This window comes from Salvelinus fontinalis, chromosome 4 (genome assembly GCF_029448725.1).
Source record: "Salvelinus fontinalis isolate EN_2023a chromosome 4, ASM2944872v1, whole genome shotgun sequence".
Lineage (NCBI taxonomy): Eukaryota > Metazoa > Chordata > Actinopteri > Salmoniformes > Salmonidae > Salvelinus > Salvelinus fontinalis.
The window spans coordinates 84,342,073-84,359,902 of record NC_074668.1 but is presented as its reverse complement, the minus strand read 5'-3'; the positions used below and the strand labels follow the sequence as shown (position 1 = coordinate 84,359,902).

Sequence of the window (17,830 nt, the reverse complement as noted above, 5' to 3'; positions counted from 1 at the left end):
ACAGAGTTAATGTGGAAGGTATTGAATATGGATATCCAGGGATGGCACTTGAGCTATACTTACCTGGAGGCAAGTAGGAGCAGGACCCAGAGGAGTTGACCAACACATTGGTATGGAAGGTAGCATCAAACCTCTCGTCGGCACTATGGGAGAACATGGATGTGTTCAGTTAGTGGGCATTAGTGCAGTCGTTCCCAAACCCGCTCCTTGGGGATGCCCAGCCATCCCAAATACGAGTTACATTCCAACACTACAGTAGCACAGCTGATTTAACAAATGATTGCCTTGCTGATTGGTTGACTAGTTGAATTGGGTGTGCTGATTGGTTGACTAGTGGAATTAGGTGTCCTTGCACTGGAGCGGTTGGCAGGCCATTACAAGAGGGTTGGGAACCACTACATTAATGTATTGGCAGGTATCAATTATAATACTGTAGCTGGTGTTAAAAAGTTAAAAAGATATGCCTGCCTTCGAAATGAGTATTCCTGACTCATTATTTTCTAGGTTACCGTGTGATAGAAGACCTGCAGTATGGTTCCTTTGTTGCAGCATAGCAAACAGCTACATTCCCCTAGAGATGGCCTAGTCAGTGTAGAGCTCTGTCTCATCACATAATGCACTCCTCCAAATGAACTTCCAAGGGTTTCAATAGGAATAGAGGAAGGTGAGCTCAAGTTAAGAGTTGCCATTCCACGGGAGGCAAAGAGCCACCGTAGTGGAATGTGATCGACTGGGGTGAAACTAAGGCTTTGTGCAGTAGACCAGTGACAGATAGCGATGAGAATGATGGTTCTGCATCAGGGGGAAACAGGCAGGGGGTTCTGCTGTTACCATTCTATTTACATTTATTTCCATTTTCATCACTGTGATTGTCCTTGAAGAAAGCCTATGAGGGTTAATGGTATACAATAGCATATGGAAATCTGCATTTTTGGTGAAATACTCTTGCTTTTTTCTGACTTTTATTGCATGAAGAATAGCCTTGCTGGCCAGCCTTACTTAAAATGCGCATCATTCTGTAAGCTCACGAGATCAGGCTGGCTCCTAAAGAAGCAGTTCATGCTATCATAATCTCTAATCTCTAATCTTATAATCTATTGTACATTTCCAATGTTAGGAAAATAGTTTATTTCCTCAAACCAACACTGTCATATTGCAATATGTTCAAAAGCATTTCATGTACAAGAAGTATGAGCTCAACACCTGTCTTACAAACTATATAAGTCCTGTTTCCACCTCATGGTAATACATTAGAGGCCATAATAATGGAGTTGGCCAGCTCTATTGAGCAAGAATTCCTTATGGGTTCCAAGATTACTGGTATAGTACTAACCTGTTATACAGCAGGATGTCTGGCTTCCAGATTTGGCTATCAGGGAATCTCACATTGTCCACCCCAGGGTACTCAGACTGATTCCACTGCAGGTAATAATCATTCCAGTACTGGAGAGAGAGACATAATACACTCATCATATTCTCACCACTCCTCCACACACGTTACCAGACAAGCTAAATCAAATAGTGGGAGGTTCTGTGGCCTCGCATCGCTTGTTGAACCTAATGATGGTTTGATAAACAAAGTATCCATCTATGCAGATGAATCTGAAAATGGAAATGGTCAAAGTTTTGTGGTAACTGGGGAAATCAGGCATTGCATAGCAACAATTGAGAAGCTGTTAAAAAGGAACATCTTTAAAGGGTATAAGAAGTGTAGGAGTGTTAACTATAGCTGTTTGTCATGACTAACTGTTTGTATTACTGCATGTTATGTCTAAGGCACAGGCAGCTGCCAGAACCTTAATTGGGGAGGACGGGCTCATAGTAATGGCTGGAATGGAACACCTGGTTTCCATGTGCTTGATACCATTCCATTAACTCAATTCAATACATGATTATGAGCCGTCCTCCCCTCAGCAGCCTCCTGTGGGACTATAAGGGTGTTGCTGAAAGAACTCAGATTAGAATCTGTCCCAGTCTTTATTAAAACACACAGAGCAGATCAGATTAGAATCTGTCCCAGTCTTTATTAAACACACAGAGCAGATCAGATTAGAATCTGTCCCAGTCTTTATTAAACACACAGAGCAGAGCAGATCAGATTAGAATTTGTCCCAGGCTTTATTAAACACACAGAGCAGATCAGATTAGAATCTGTCCCAGTCTTTATTAAACACCCAGAGCAGATCAGATTAGAATCTGTCCCAGTCTTTATTAAACACCCAGAGCAGATCAGATTAGAATCTGTCCCAGTCTTTATTAAAATCCCAGAACAGATCAGATTAGAATCTGTCCCAGTCTTTATTAAACACCCAGAGCAGATCAGATTAGAATCTGTCCCAGTCTTTATTAAACACACAGAGCAGATCAGATTAGAATCTGTCCCAGTCTTTATTAAACACACAGAGCAGATCAGATTAGAATCTGTCTGTCTTTATTAAACACCCAGAGCAGATCAGATTGGAATCTGTCCCTGTCTTTATTAAACACCCAGAGCAGATCAGATTAGAATCTGTCCCAGTCTTTATTAAACACACAGAGCAGATCCGATTAGAATCTGTCCCAGTCTTTATTAAACACCCAGAGCAGATCAGATTAGAATCTGTCCCAGTCTTTATTAAACACACAGAGCAGATCAGATTAGAATCTGTCCCAGTCTTTATTAAAATCCCAGAACAGATCAGATTAGAATCTGTCCCAGTCTTTATTAAACACCCAGAGCAGATCAGATTAGAATCTGTCCCAGTCTTTATTAAACACACAGAGCAGATCCGATTAGAATCTGTCCCAGTCTTTATTAAACACACAGAGCAGATCCGATTAGAATCTGTCCCAGTCTTTATTAAACACCCAGAGCAGATCAGATTAGAATCTGTCCCAGTCTTTATTAAACACACAGAGCAGATCAGATTAGAATCTGTCCCAGTCTTTATTAAACACACAGAGCAGATCAGATTATAATCTGTCCCAGTCTATAATAAACAACTGTATCAAGGAATAAACATTTTATGGGATTAAGGCTATGTTCCAATCTTTTCTAAGGTCTACATTTAACTGCCAAAATAAAGGAAACACTTGAGTAAATGAGGGATACAAAGTACTGTATATTGAAAGCAGGTGCTTCCATACAGATGTGGTTCCTGAGTTAATTAAGCAATTAACATCCCATCATGCTTAGTGTCATGTATAAAAATGCCTCAATGACTTTGAAAGAGGGGTCTCAAAGGAGCATAGGGCGTTTAAAGTGTCTGTGTGTGTGTGTGTGTGTGTGTGTGTGTGTGTGTGTGTGTGTGTGTGTGTGTGTGTGTGTGTGTGTGTGTGTGTGTGTGTGTGTGTGTGTGTGTGTGTGTGTGTGTGTGTGTGTGTGTGTGTGTGTGTGTGTGTGTGTGTGTGTGTGTGTGTGTCTCAGTCACCAGATCTCAACCCAATTGAACACTAATGGGAGATTCTGGATGCCTGACACAGCGTTGTCCACCACTATATTATGGAATTTCTTGTGGAAGAATGGTGTCACATCCCTCCAATAGTTCCAGACACTTCTAGAATCTATGGCATGCCAAGGTGCATTGCAGCTATTCTGGCAGGCCAACGCCCTATTAAGACACGTTATGTTGGTGTTTCCTTTATTCTGGCAGTTACCTGTATATTCCAATTCTAATCCAAATGTTGATGACTAAACAAGTCATGGACATAGTGACCATTATCAATCAGTTTGTAAATGATTGGTTTGAAAAGGTAATGAATCTTACAATGGCCTACACATCCTGTATCATAGTTTGAGATTTGAGATGGGTAGCGTGGACTGTTTATCACTTCAACAACACCAGACTGTTGCCTGCCATGACACATCACAACAAACGGAGCCCTAGTATGGAGCATGACTAAGTGTAACAGTATAACTTTAGTCCGTCCCCTCGCCCCGACACGGGCGCGAACCAGGGACCCTCTGCACACATCAACAACAGTCACCCACGAAGCGTCGTTACCCATCGCTCCACAAAAGCCGCAGCCCTTGCAGAGCAAGGGGAAACACTACTTCTAGGTTTCAGAGCAAGTGACGTAACTGATTGAAACGCTATTAGCGCGTACCCGCTACCTAGCTAGCCATTTCACATCCGTTACATAAGCATACCCTGTCAAATAATGACATGTTCATGCTTTTCAGCCAGTGTATCGTCAGTTTTCCTTCTTTATATGGGAGGTTGGCAGTCATGTTGTAATCAACAAGTGTTAGCAGACATAACAGATAGAGGTTACACCATCTTATGAGTGTACTGTAAGTGTAGCAATATCAATACGGTCTCAATTACTTTCTTTAGCAAGCTGTCCTCAAACAGATGACCTCCGAGTTTATTTTACCTTTATTTAACTCGGGAAGTCAGTTAATGACAAATTCTTATTTTCAATGACGGCCTAGGAACAGTGGGTTAACTGCCTTGTTCAGGGGCAGAACGACAGATTTGTATCTTGTCAGCTCGGGGATGCGAACTTTCGGTTAACCTTTCGGTTACTAGTCCAATACTCAAACCACTAGGCTACACTGCCGCCCCATGAGTTTAGAGATGGATGTTGGTTTGTATAGATTTCATTGTGTTAATGTAACTTTGTCTTCCCCACCAGTGGGTTGAGCCACAGACAATGGATAGTTATCAGAGGGATACTATAATAGCCTATTTCTGGATTAAGGTCAAATCTATCTATAAGGTCTATGGAGTGGCTCTATGAAGGACTGACTGTCTGGAGGTTGTCCATTTGTTAAGGGGATTTAAAACAGCCAACACAACATTCTTACAGTTTGCTGATGAGGCGAGAGCGGGAGAGGGCTGACTGTCATCAAACATAAACGTCATTCAGTTCTGTGTGACTGAGTAGCTTAGTTATTGTTCCTGAGTTGACCAATTTGCAAGATAGATGGAGGTGTAGTGTACTGCAGTATGGTATAATATTGTATAGTGTAGTGTAGTGTAGTCTAGTGTATTGTACAGTACAGAACAATACAGTATAGTATAGTGCCGTATAGTACTGTCATGACTTCCGCCGAAGTCGGCTCCTCTCCTTGTTCGGGCGGCGTTCGGGGATCGATGTCACCGGCTTTCTAGCCATCGCCGCTCCATTTTTCATATATCCATTTGTCTTGTCTTGTTTCCATACACACCTGGTTTTCATTTCCCAATCAAGCTACTTGTATTTAACCCTCTGTTTCCCAATATGTTTTGTGTGTAATTGTTTTCATGTTATGTGGTGTTAGTTTAGGCGCTTCACTTTTACGTTCCGTTTTTTTGAGCGCGTTTGTTTTATGTGATGCTCTCATGTTTGGAACTATAATAAAAGTGTGCCTGTTTATTATACTCTGCTCTCCTGCACCTGACTTCGCCTCCGATACACCCATTGACAAGTACAGTATAGTATATAGTCGAAATTAAACGTGTTAAAACAGGCAAATGGAAAAATGTCTTACCAGCTGCAGCCATATGTTGGTTGTTAAAACCTGGTTCTTCTCATCCTGTTGCATTGAGAGATAGATGAACATGTCAGTTTGTATCATCAGAGAGAGATAGATGAACATGTCAGTTTGTAACATCAGAGAGAGATAGATGAACATGTCAGTTTGTAACATCAGAGAGAGATAGATGAACATGTCAGTTTGTAACATCAGAGAGAGATAGATGAACATGTCAGTTTGTAACATCAGAGAGAGATAGATGAACATGTCAGTTTGTAACATCAGAGAGAGATAGATGAACATGTCAGTTTGTAACATCAGAGAGAGATAGATGAACATGTCAGTTTGTATCATCAGAGAGAGATAGATGAACATGTCAGTTTGTAACATCAGAGAGAGATAGATGAACATCTCAGTTTGTATCCTCAGAGAGATAGATGAACATGTCAGTTTGTATCATCAGAGAGAGATAGATGAACATGTCAGTTTGTATCAGCAGAGAGAGATAGATGAACATGTCAGTTTGTATCATCAGAGAGATAGATGAACATGTCAGTTTGTATCATCAGAGAGAGATAGCTGAACATGTCAGTTTGTAACATCAGAGAGATAGATGAACATGTCAGTTTGTATCATCAGAGAGAGATAGATGAACATGTCAGTTTGTAACATCAGAGACAGATAGATGAACATGTCAGTTTGTAACATCAGAGAGAGATAGATGAGCATATCAGTTTGTATCATCAGAGAGAGATAGATGAACATGTCAGTTTGTAACATCAGAGAGATAGATGAACATGTCAGTTTGTAACATCAGAGAGAGATAGATGAACATGTCAGTTTGTATCATCAGAGAGAGATAGATGAACATGTCAGTTTGTAACATCAGAGAGAGATAGATGAACATGTCAGTTTGTATCATCAGAGAGATAAATGAACATGTCAGTTTGTATCATCAGAGAGATAGATGAACATGTCAGTTTGTATCATCAGAGAGAGATAGATGAACATATCAGTTTGTATCATCAGAGAGATAGATGAACATGTCAGTTTGTAACATCAGAGAGAGATAGATGAACATATCAGTTTGTAACATCAGAGAGAGATAGATGAACATGTCAGTTTGTAACATCAGAGAGAGATAGATGAACATGTCAGTTTGTAACATCAGAGAGATAGATGAACATGTCAGTTTGCATCATCAGAGAGAGATAGATGAACATGTCAGTTTGTATCAGCAGAGAGAGATAGATGAACATGTCAGTTTGTATCATCAGAGAGAGATAGCTGAACATGTCAGTTTGTATCATCAGAGAGAGATAGATGAACATGTCAGTTTGTATCATCAGAGAGATAGATGAACATGTCAGTTTGTAACATCAGAGATATAGATGAACATGTCAGTTTGTAACATCAGAGAGAGATAGATGAACATGTCAGTTTGTATCATCATCAACATTTTTTGTTCCAGCCCAGGGCTAACACATCTGACAATACAGAACAACTAATCACCCTTGATTTGAGTTAAATCAGGTTTGTTAGTGTTGGGCTAGCACAAAAATGTCAGCTCTGTTAACTTGTGTACCACAGTAACTCACCACGTCCATGATCTGCATCAAACTAAAGCTGAAGTTGACGGTGAGGGAGTGGGTGTCATTGAACACTGGCCTTTCTAGTGGGTTGTAGTTGGCCATAAGATCCTTGTACAGCCTCCGCTGGGGCTCCCCTTGGAGGGACACTGCCAGGGGAAAAAGCACAACAGAGGTAGACATTTGAGCCTCTGTTTTAAAATGTGCTTGGTCTTCTCTGAAGATCGATAGACTTTACAAAGATGTGTATGTAGTCCCTGTTGTACAGTCGAAAATAACATGTCTTGTTAACCACAGTGTGGTAAAACATGGTCATGCTTTTTTACTAATTCCTTTCACATACATACATGACCCAAAGCAAAATGAGATAATGCTGTGAACTAGAGCAACAAAATGAGATAATGCTGTAAACTAGAGCAGAAAAATTTGATACAGCTGTAAACTAGAGCAGCAAAATGAGATAAAGCTGTAAACTAGAGCAGCAAAATGAGATAATGCTGTAAACTAGAGCAGAAACATGAGATAAAGTTGTAAACTAGAGCAACAAAATGAGATAATGCTGTAAACTAGAGCAGAAAAATTTGATACAGCTGTAAACTAGAGCAGCAAAATGAGATAAAGCTGTAAACTAGAGCAACAAAATGAGATAATGCTGTAAACTAGAGCAGAAAAATTTGATACAGCTGTAAACTAGAGCAGCAAAATGAGATAAAGCTGTAAACTAGAGCAGCAAAATGAGATAATGCTGTAAACTAGAGCAGCAAATGAGATAAAGTTGTAAACTAGAGCAGCAAAATGAGATAAAGCTGTAAACTAGATCAGCAGATGATATAATGCTGTAAACTAGAGCAGCAAATGAGATAAAGCTGTAAACTAGAGCAGCAAAATGAGATAAAGTTGTAAACTAGAGCAGCAAAATGAGATAAAGCTGTAAACTAGAGCAGCAAAATGAGATAATGCTGTAAACTAGAGCAGCAAATGAGATAAAGTTGTAAACTAGAGCAGCAAAATGAGATAAAGCTGTAAACTAGATCAGCAGATGATATAATGCTGTAAACTAGAGCAGCAAATGAGATAAAGCTGTAAACTAGAGCAGCAAAATGAGATAAAGTTGTAAACTAGAGCAGCAAAATGAGATAAAGCTGTAAACTAGAGCAGCAAAATGAGATAATGCTGTAAACTAGAGCAGAAAAATTTGATAAAGTTGTAAACTAGTTCAGCAAAATGAGATAAAGTTGTAAACTAGTTCAGCAGATGATATAATGCTGTAAACTAGAGCAGCAAAATTAGATAATGCTGTAAACTAGATCAACAGATGGACCATACACTTTTTCGCTTAATCTCCAATATAGTAAGAGAATGAGAGAGAGAGAATGAGAGAGAGAATGAGAGAGTGAGAATGAGAACGAGAAAGCACGAGAGAGAGAGCATGAGAGAGAGAGAAAGAGAGCAACATTTTTTATATGGGAAATTTTAATATGGCAATGAATGCACTCAAAGAAAAAGCATAGTATGCAATAAAAATTTTATTATAAAAAAATCAACATCCCAATTAGAATTTGGACCAAAATATTTGACAGCCTAATGCTACCAATAGCTCTTTATGGAAGTGAGGTTTTGGGGCCACTCAATAAACTGGACTTTAAAATGTGGGACAAACATCCAATTGAAGCCCTACATGCAGAATTATATTTGAAAAAAATATCTGAAGATCATACACATTTTGGCTACACCTACATTAAAGTCCAAATTCAAGTCTCCAATTTAAAGCACTTCAAACCCAAGAAATGGGCCCAGAAACGAGCCCTCTCAGTCAGCTGGTGTTGGACCAAACCAACCAAACGGACACCAGCACTGCTTCTAAAGAAAGAATTCAAATAAACAAATATGTATTCGCTTGATGGACACTGAATAATAACATCTGCATAGTAAACAGTAACTTACTCATTATTAGTTTTATTGTTATTACTATTATTATTAGTGGTATTATTGTTATTACTTTTATTATTATTGTTGTGATTATTATTCCAAATAGTAGTGTTATGGGTAGTAGGTGTGATGGTAATGATAGCAGTTTAATGATGGTGGTGGTAGTAGTAATGATGATGGTAGTTGCAGTACTGATGTAATGGCGAGGATGACTGTCACGACTTCCGCCAAAGTCGGTCCCTCTCCTTGTTCGGGCGGCGTTCGGCGGTCGACGTCACCGGCATTCTAGCCATCGCCGGTCCACTTTTCATTTTCCATTTGTTTTGTCTTTGTTTTACACACCTGCTTTCAATTCCACAATTATATGTTCATTATTTAAACCTCTGTTTTCCCCATGGTTTTTGTGCGTGTTTGTTTATTGTAAGTTCGGTCCGTTGTTTGTGGGGCTGGTGTTACTTCATGTATTTAGATATTTTGAGAAAAGTTCCTTGTGTTACTCTTCTCTGCTGTCCTGCGCCTGACTCCTCTGCACCAGCTACACGCAGATCCTTACAATGACTGTCACGATATTCGTCTTCGGATGAAGAGTAGTCATCGGACCAAAGCACAGCGTGGCAAGTGTTCATGTTATTTTTATTAGAACAGAAACACTAAACAAAATAACAAAGAGAGTGAAACGAAAACGAAACAGTCCTGTAAGGTGCAGCAACACAAAACAGAAAACAACTACCCACAAAACCAACATGGAAAATGGCAACCTAAATAGGCTCCCCAATCAGAGACAACGAGAAACAGGTGTCTCTGATTGGGAACCAATTCAGGCCACCATAAACCTAAAATCCCCTAGACCATACCAAATCCCCATAGATAGACAAAACCCCTAGACAAGTCGAAAACCCCGAGACAATACAAAAACTAAACAAACCACCCTTGTCACACCCTGACCTAACCAAAAAATAAAGAAAACAAATATAACTAAAGTCAGGGCGTGACAATGACAGTTAGTTCTAAGTTAGTTATAGTTTAATTTGCCATGTTTAGCCTTTTCTATGTATTATTTCTACTATTGACTGTTACCATTTTATTGTTGTTATTTTTAGAATTGTTTTGTATTATTATTTACTACCATTTTATATTATTATTCTTTATTCTTTACTATTTTATTACAATGTATATTATATACAATATTACGTTTTTCATGCCAATAAAGCAGCTTGAGAGCAAGAGAATGAGAGCAAGAGAGAATGAGAGCAAGAGAGAGAGAGAGAGAGAGAGAGAGAGAGAGAGAGAGAGAGAGAGAGAGAGAGAGAGAGAGAGAGAGAGAGAGAGAGAGAGAGAGAGAGAGAGAGAGAGAGAGAGATTGAGAGAGGGAGAGAGAGAGAGACTATAAACCACCTGGTGGACAGCCGGTCCAGCTCATTTGGATGCTTGCTCATTTGGATGCTTGCTTATTGGCTCATCAAACGTTCTCCAGCTAGATTCAGCTAGAAGCATACTGACACCCTATAACTCTCAGTACCTCAGTAATCTCTAATGTCTTACTAAGCCCTTCTACAGTACCAGTCATTGGAATGCATGTCCATGGTTGTGTTCAGTACAGAAAAAAACGTTTTGAAACTACCTAAAATTGTCCAATGAGATCACAGATTTTTGTTTACTATTGCAAAACACTGTCACGGTGCACTGCACTGAACAGAACCCAGGTGTTTTCTCTCGGCTGCGCATGGACCATAACAACACAGTGTATTCAGTTCATTCAGAGTCCTCCCTCTTAAATTCTCTGAAAAGGTCTTACTCTATTTTAAGGTGCTTCAGACGTCGGATGGCTACTTACTTTTCTGATAGCCAAAACCTAATTACACAGAACCCCTCTGGGAAAGCACTTTACTCCACTGATTTGGTTGCTCGGAGAGCTCAAGGGTTCACTGTCTATTTTGAAATTGTTTCTATGTTCTGTAAGAAAACATCTATGTCCCTCATCAGTTACCCAGGTCGCATACAGAGGCTCTCAGAACTGGAAGATCAGATAAAAGCTTGTTCTTTGTCTCCGGTCTGATTCCCCTCTGGATCGCGGGCCCTCTTCATCACATTTCAGTGTTGCCATCAGTGGGATAACATCACTGTGTTATTGTGTAAAGATGTATCAGTCATTCATCAGGGTACATTAGTAATATTACTGACGGGAATACAAAGTAGCTTTCTGATGTTTTCCAATGCGAAGGGAGTCTGGGGAGCAGAGGACGGAGACAAAGCATCTCCTGTACTTCTTGATTAAATCTAGGAGACCCACCAATGTCAGTTAGATAGATAAAGCAGAGGGCTGGCCAAGACTATATCTCTCTCCCCCCCTCTCTCCATCTCTACATCTCACTCTTAATCTCTCGATCTCTCTCTCCCTCCGAGAATTCAATTAGGTATTGCAAATAGACTGGAGACTCCAGAGCGGAGGTCTTACTAAATGGACTGCAGACAATTACATTTTAGTATTACTCTTTTCTTTCTTCTATTTTTGCTGCTGAACCTGTTGAGGTGAACCTGACGAGAGGTGAACCTGACGAGAGGTGAACCTGACGAGATGTGGACCTGACGAGAGGTGAATCTGATGAGATGTGGACCTGACGAGAGGTGAAACTGACGAGAGGTGAATCTGATGAGAGGTGAACCTGACGAGAGGTGAACCTGACGGGAGGTGAACCTGACGAGATGTGGACCTGACGAGATGTGGACCTGATGAGATGTGGACCTGACGAGAGGTGAACCTGACGAGAGGTGAATCTGACGAGAGGTGAATCTGATGAGAGGTGAACCTGACGAGAGATGAACCTGACGGGAGGTGAACCTGACGAGATGTGGACCTGACGAGAGGTGGACCTGACGAGAGGTGAACCTGACGAGAGGTGAACCTGACGAGAGGTGGACCTGACGAGAGGTGAACCTGACGAGAGGTGGATCTGACGAGATGTGGACCTGAGGAGAGGTAAACCTGACGAGAGGTGAATCTGACGAGAGGTGAACCTGACGAGATGTGGACCTGACGAGAGGTGAACCTGACGAGAGGTGAACCTGACGAGATGTGGACCTGCAAGTAAGCATTTCATTGCACTGTGTACTCCATGTATACAAGGCATTCGGAATGTATTCAGACCCCTTCCCTTTTTTTTCCACAATTTGTTACGTTACAACAGTATTCAGAAATGTATTAAATAATGTTTTTCCCTCATCAATCTGCGCACAATACCTGATAATGACAAATCAGGTTTTCAGACATTTTTGCAAAGGTATTAAAAATAAAAACAGAAATACCTTATTTACATAAGTATTCCGATCCTTTGCTATGAAACTCTAAATTAAGCTCAGGTGCATCCTGTTTCCATTGATCATCCTTTATAGGCTTTTTATAACTTGATTGGAGTTCACCTGTGGTACATTCAATTGAATGGACATGATTTGGAAAGGCACACACCTGTCTATATAAGGTTCCACAGTTGACAGTGCATGTCAGAGCAAAAACCAAGCCATGAGGTCGAAGGAATTGTCTGTAGAGCTCCGAGACAGGATTGTGTCGAGGCACAGATCTGCAGCATTAAAGGTCTCCAAGAACACAGTGGCCTCCATCATTCTTAAATGGAAGAAGTTTGGAACCACCAAGACTCTTCCTAGAGTTGGCCGCCCGGTCAAACTGAGCAATCGAGGGATAAGGGCCTTGATCAGAGACGTGACCAAGTAGCCGATGGTTTGACAGAGCTCCAGAGTTCCTCTGTGGAGATGGGAGAACCTTCCAGAAGGACAACCATCTCTGCAGCACTCCACCAATCAGGCCTTTATGGTAGAGTGGCCAGAAGGAAGCAACTCCTCAGTAAAAGGCACATTACAGCCCGCTTGGAGTTTGCCAAAAGGCACCTAAAGACTCTCAGACCATGAGCAACAAGATTCTCTGGTCTGATGAAACCAAGATGGAATTCTTTGGCCTGAATGCCAAGCGTTATGTCTGGAGGAAACCTGGCACCGTCCCTACGGTGAAGCATGGTGGTGGCAGCATCATGCTGTGGGGTTGTTTTTCAGCGCCTCTGCACAAGTCTTTGAATGTCTTTGAGTGGCCCAGCTAGAGTCCGGACTTGAACCCGATCAAACATCTCTAGAGAGACCTAAAAATAGCTGTTTAGCAATGCTCCCCATCCAACCTGACAGAGCTTGAGGGGATCTGCAGAGAAGAATGGGAGAAAATCCCCAAATACAGTGTGCCAAGCTTGCCCAAGAAGACTTGAGGCTGTAATCGCTGCCGAAGGTGCTTGAACAAAGTACTGAGTAAAGGGTCTTAATACTTATGTAAATGTGATATTTAATTCTAAAAACCTGTTTTTGTTTTGTCATTATGGGGTATTGTGTGTAGATTCATGAGAAAAAAACAAACTATTTAATCGATTTTAGAATAAGGCTGTAATGTAACAAAATGTAGAAAAAGTCAAGGGGTCTGAATACTTTCCGAATGCACTGTATATATGAGTGATAAACAAACATGAACAAGGAAAGGCAGAGTATATATGCTTTCAGAGTAAGCACAGGCAGGAAGGGGAGTGGGTAATACTGTTACTCAGGATGTAATGTCATGACATCTTGTGACAGCTTTGTCTTAAACAAGAGCTACAAGCCACATGGGAGTGTGACCATCCATGACAATGCAGCACTCAATGGGAAACATCACCTTGGAAAGCAAAATAATATGATGCTTTGCCAATACCGATATTTGTCACAATGACCATTTCATTGACCTATGACCTATGACTTAAAATTGTCATTGGTCTTAATCTCCTTATTATTATGTGTGATTATAAGTTGAGGTATATATCATATCTAAGTTGAGGTGTATACCATATATAAGTTGAGGTGTATACCACATCTAAGTTGAGGTGTATACCACATCTAAGTTGACGTGTATACCATATATAAGTTGAGGTGTATACCATATCTAAGTTGAGGTGTATACCAAATCTAAGTTGAGGTGTATACCATATATAAGTTGAGGTGTATACCATATCTAAGTTGAGGTGTATACCATATATAAGTTGAGGTGTATACCATATATAAGTTGAGGTGTATACCATATATAAGTTTAAGTGTATATCATATCTGTCCAAACAAAGGTTGTTTATCATAATTTTCTCACAATAGATTGTTGCTTAATTTATTTCTCACTGTCTTGAATATGCAGATCATGTCCACACCTTGTTATATGGAGTGCATGCTTTCATCACAGTTCCAATGCGGAATAAACTAACTAGGCTTACTGGTCGTGACTACATGTAAATGCATGGCACATAAGTCATTGTTCATTCTCTTTGTGCCTGCAAAAGCCATCTGCATAGTGATGTTGCTGATGTAAATACAGCATCTAATTATAATCTATTTACAAGCTGTCATATGATTTATTAATTTAAAACTTTTTATGTCCGATTTTGAGTAGCAGCCTGAATCAAGCCTGTTGAAGCAGTCCTGGGATTCAACATGTGAATAGACAGTAGTAATACATGGATAGATTAGGATCAGACAGTGGTTGCTAGGATACATGTATTGAAAACATGGAGTGACACAGTATGTTCAGCACAGTAACTGTCAAAATGTATTCACTGTATGTATGTACATGTACATGTGCACAACTGACGTTGACCAACAACTTGATTTGAAAGCAGCACTGAACACCAATAACACATCTAATGAACATTTAGGACGCACATAACAATACAATTAAAATACATGCATTAGTTCTTACCTTGCAATAGGCAGACAGTGACTGCAATGTAGAGGAGAGCATTCCATGGACCCATCATTGTGTTCAATAGAAGTGTCTGGCATAGACCCGCTGAACTCCGGATGTATTTTAACTCATAAAAATATCAAACATCACTGATCGTCCTCCATAGTCTTCCTCACTGAAGTGTGAAGGCTGGAAGAGATGTGAGCGGAGGAGGCGGCAGCAGTGGGACTGGGACCTGGATGAAGCCGCCACCGCCGCCCCTCCTACTAAATATGTTTGACAAGAGAGGGGTCTGTCACATTGCGCTGCAGTGACAGACTTGCTGTTGCATTTCCCAAAAGTGCAATAAAGAAAACCATTGTCACTATACCGGAGACATTGTGCCACCTGACTAGTTATACAATTTACGCGCACAGCAATGTTGATGATAGCTACAGTGGCCAAACTTTACGCACAGCGCTTTTGCTTGTCAAATGATGTCTACATGTTACTTTAAATAGGGAAATGTAAAAGTAAATGTTCAGGCTATTAAAACATGACATCTGAAGTGTTTCTGAATGTTCTCTCATTTCTTTCAGTAACGCAGTTGATTGGATTGTTCTAGGACACCATGCTGATGTGGAGGATAATCAGTGCCACTGAAAATTAAATGCTAAATTGGAATGTGATAATGATAAACGTATTTATATTTTCAAATTAGTGGGCATTATTTTTGCCACAATAAACTTAATTAAAATTTTAAACTGAAAATGGTTAATTGAAAAATGGAAAATGGAAAGCGAAATGTTTAATGAAAATGGTAAATGATAAACAGAAAATGGTAAGCAGGTAATGGTACACAGAAAATGGCAAATGCAATGTGCAAAGTGAAATGGAAAGTGCCTGTTTTCATTTTCCAACTGCCTAATTTAGCATTTTTAAAATATGTTTAATGTATGTAAATTGCTTCCTGGAGGCATGAACCAGGACAGCAGCACAACACCACCATGCACCACCGTACATCCTAGACATGTCGGGCTCTCTGCGCATTGATTTTAGACTAGTGTAATGACAGGGTTGGAACCTGCTGTTCTGTACACCAGAACAACACCTTAGCCTGCTAAGCCAAAAATATAAATGCAACAATTTCAACGATTTTACTGGGTTACAGTTCATATAAGGAAATTGAAATGAATTCATTAGGCCCTAATCTATGGATTTCACATGACTGGGCAGGGGCACAGCTATGGGTGGGCCTGGAAGGGCATAGGCCCACCCACTTGGGAGCCAAGCCCACCCACTGGGGAGCCAGGCCCAGTTTTTCCCCCAAAAAGAGCTTTATTACAAACAGAAATACTCCTCAGTTTCATCAGCTCTCCGGGTGTCTGGTCTCAGATGATCCCACAGGTGAAGAAGCCGGATGTGGAGGTCCTGGGCATACATGGTCTGTGGTTGTGAGGCCGGTTGGACATACTGCCAAATTCTCTAAAACGACGCCTTATGATAGAGAATTGAACATTCAATTCACTGGAAAAAGCTCTGGTGGACATTCCAATTGCATGCTCCCTCAAAACTTGAGACATCTGTAGCATTGTGTTGTGTGACAAAACAGAACATTTTAGAGTGACCTTTCATTGTACCCAGCACAAGGTGCACCTGTGTAATGATCATCCTGTTTAGTCAGCTTCTTGATATGCCACAACTGTAGGGTGGATGGATTATCTTGGAAAAGGAGAAATGCTTGCTAACAAGGATGTAAACACATTTTATATTTTACATTGTGCGTATGGAAAATGTCTGGGATCTTTTATTTCTGCTCATTGTCGTGTCTTTGGCTATGCCGGCTTAAGTGATATGACATGCTATTCTATAAAATAATTTCTCTGTAATTAATATTACCTGATTAAGCTAATCAGATAAATGTAATTAACTAGAAAGTTGGGGCACCACGAAAGAATGTTTATAGAGCTGTTATCTTCCGAAAAAACTCTTAAAGACCTAGTAATCTTTTGCATCAGTAGCACTCAATATTTAATCCTCACCTTATTCAGTCTCATCTGAAAGTTGTAAATCTTCACGAACCCTGGCTAACAGGGTGAATCAGCAATACAAAATGTGATTTAATTATTTATTCACTAAATACCTAAATAATCACACAGAATTACATGTACACAGAATAGATCATACATTGAATACTAATTGTCATAAAGGAAAATGTCCCTAGCGGACGGAACAGATATGACGGCTGGTTACACAAAGAAAGGGGGTTGGGTTTGAGTGAAAGAGCGGGGAGACTGAGTAACAAAGGGAGAAGCTATGCTATCGTAAATACAGTATCTTATGCATTCTAAATAACTGCCCATATGAAAAAGGAAAATGCAATAAATATTTACTCTGAGCTGCGCTTCGGTAGATTGGTCGTAGATAGAAGGCTGGGTTGTCCAGCATGGATCTCTTGTCCTCTGAAGAATGTCTAGTGGTGAACTGGAGCGTGGTAGAATGGATACTCTGTCCGTCCTCTCCTAGCCCAAGTTTACCATTGCTGCGGCTAACTCAATCGGCTAGGAGGTTTCACTTCTTTAGTGAATAAGAGTTCAAAGTTTACACCAAGTTGACATACTTTAAGTTCATGCTATATTCTGGCTGGTATAGTCGAAATTCATCCTTTCGGCGTGTTGATCGTCATCTTCACGTTGAAATTCAATGCTAATTTCGTTAGTTCTTGTCTTAGCTCTTTCAACGTGGGGACCGCCGTCCTCTCGTCCTTGGAACACCAAGTTGGATTTTCATCAACGGGCTTATATCGGGGTGAAGAGAAGGGCGTGTTTCATAGTTTACAACCAATGTTTGTTCACTTGGGCGGGGCCTCTGAGTGAGCAGTTTCTCTCTATGACAAACCGTTCTCTCATTTAAGAAGCTAAAATTACATTTAATCTTTTCACAAATAGTTTCATATTTAAACATTTAAATTGCACAACAATTCCATGTGAATCTGATAACTAGAATGTGTCGACTTTCCTGTCATTAGTAGTAATGGCTCAGACAACAACTGATCTGAGTGTCACGTTCCTGACCTGTTGTCTGTTATTTTTGTATGTGTTTAGTTGGTCAGGGCGTGAGTTGGGGTGGGCATTCTATGTT

General features: G+C 40.3%; 1 protein-coding gene across 1 annotated transcript in view; it reads right to left on the bottom strand.

Annotated features, from left to right (window-relative positions):
* Positions 1-15,067, bottom strand: part of LOC129854542 (neuronal acetylcholine receptor subunit alpha-7-like) — a 36,473-nt gene extending 21,406 nt beyond the window's left edge. Inside the window, exons 1-5 of the mRNA XM_055921723.1 lie at positions 14,726-15,067; positions 7,039-7,178; positions 5,456-5,500; positions 1,334-1,443; positions 64-143 (exon numbers count right to left, since the gene is read on the bottom strand). Of these exons, the coding sequence (XP_055777698.1) occupies positions 64-143; positions 1,334-1,443; positions 5,456-5,500; positions 7,039-7,178; positions 14,726-14,783 (433 nt within the window). The 5' untranslated portion in view covers positions 14,784-15,067. The remainder of the gene's footprint in view (positions 1-63; positions 144-1,333; positions 1,444-5,455; positions 5,501-7,038; positions 7,179-14,725) is intronic.
* Between the last annotated feature and the right edge of the window lie 2,763 nt (positions 15,068-17,830).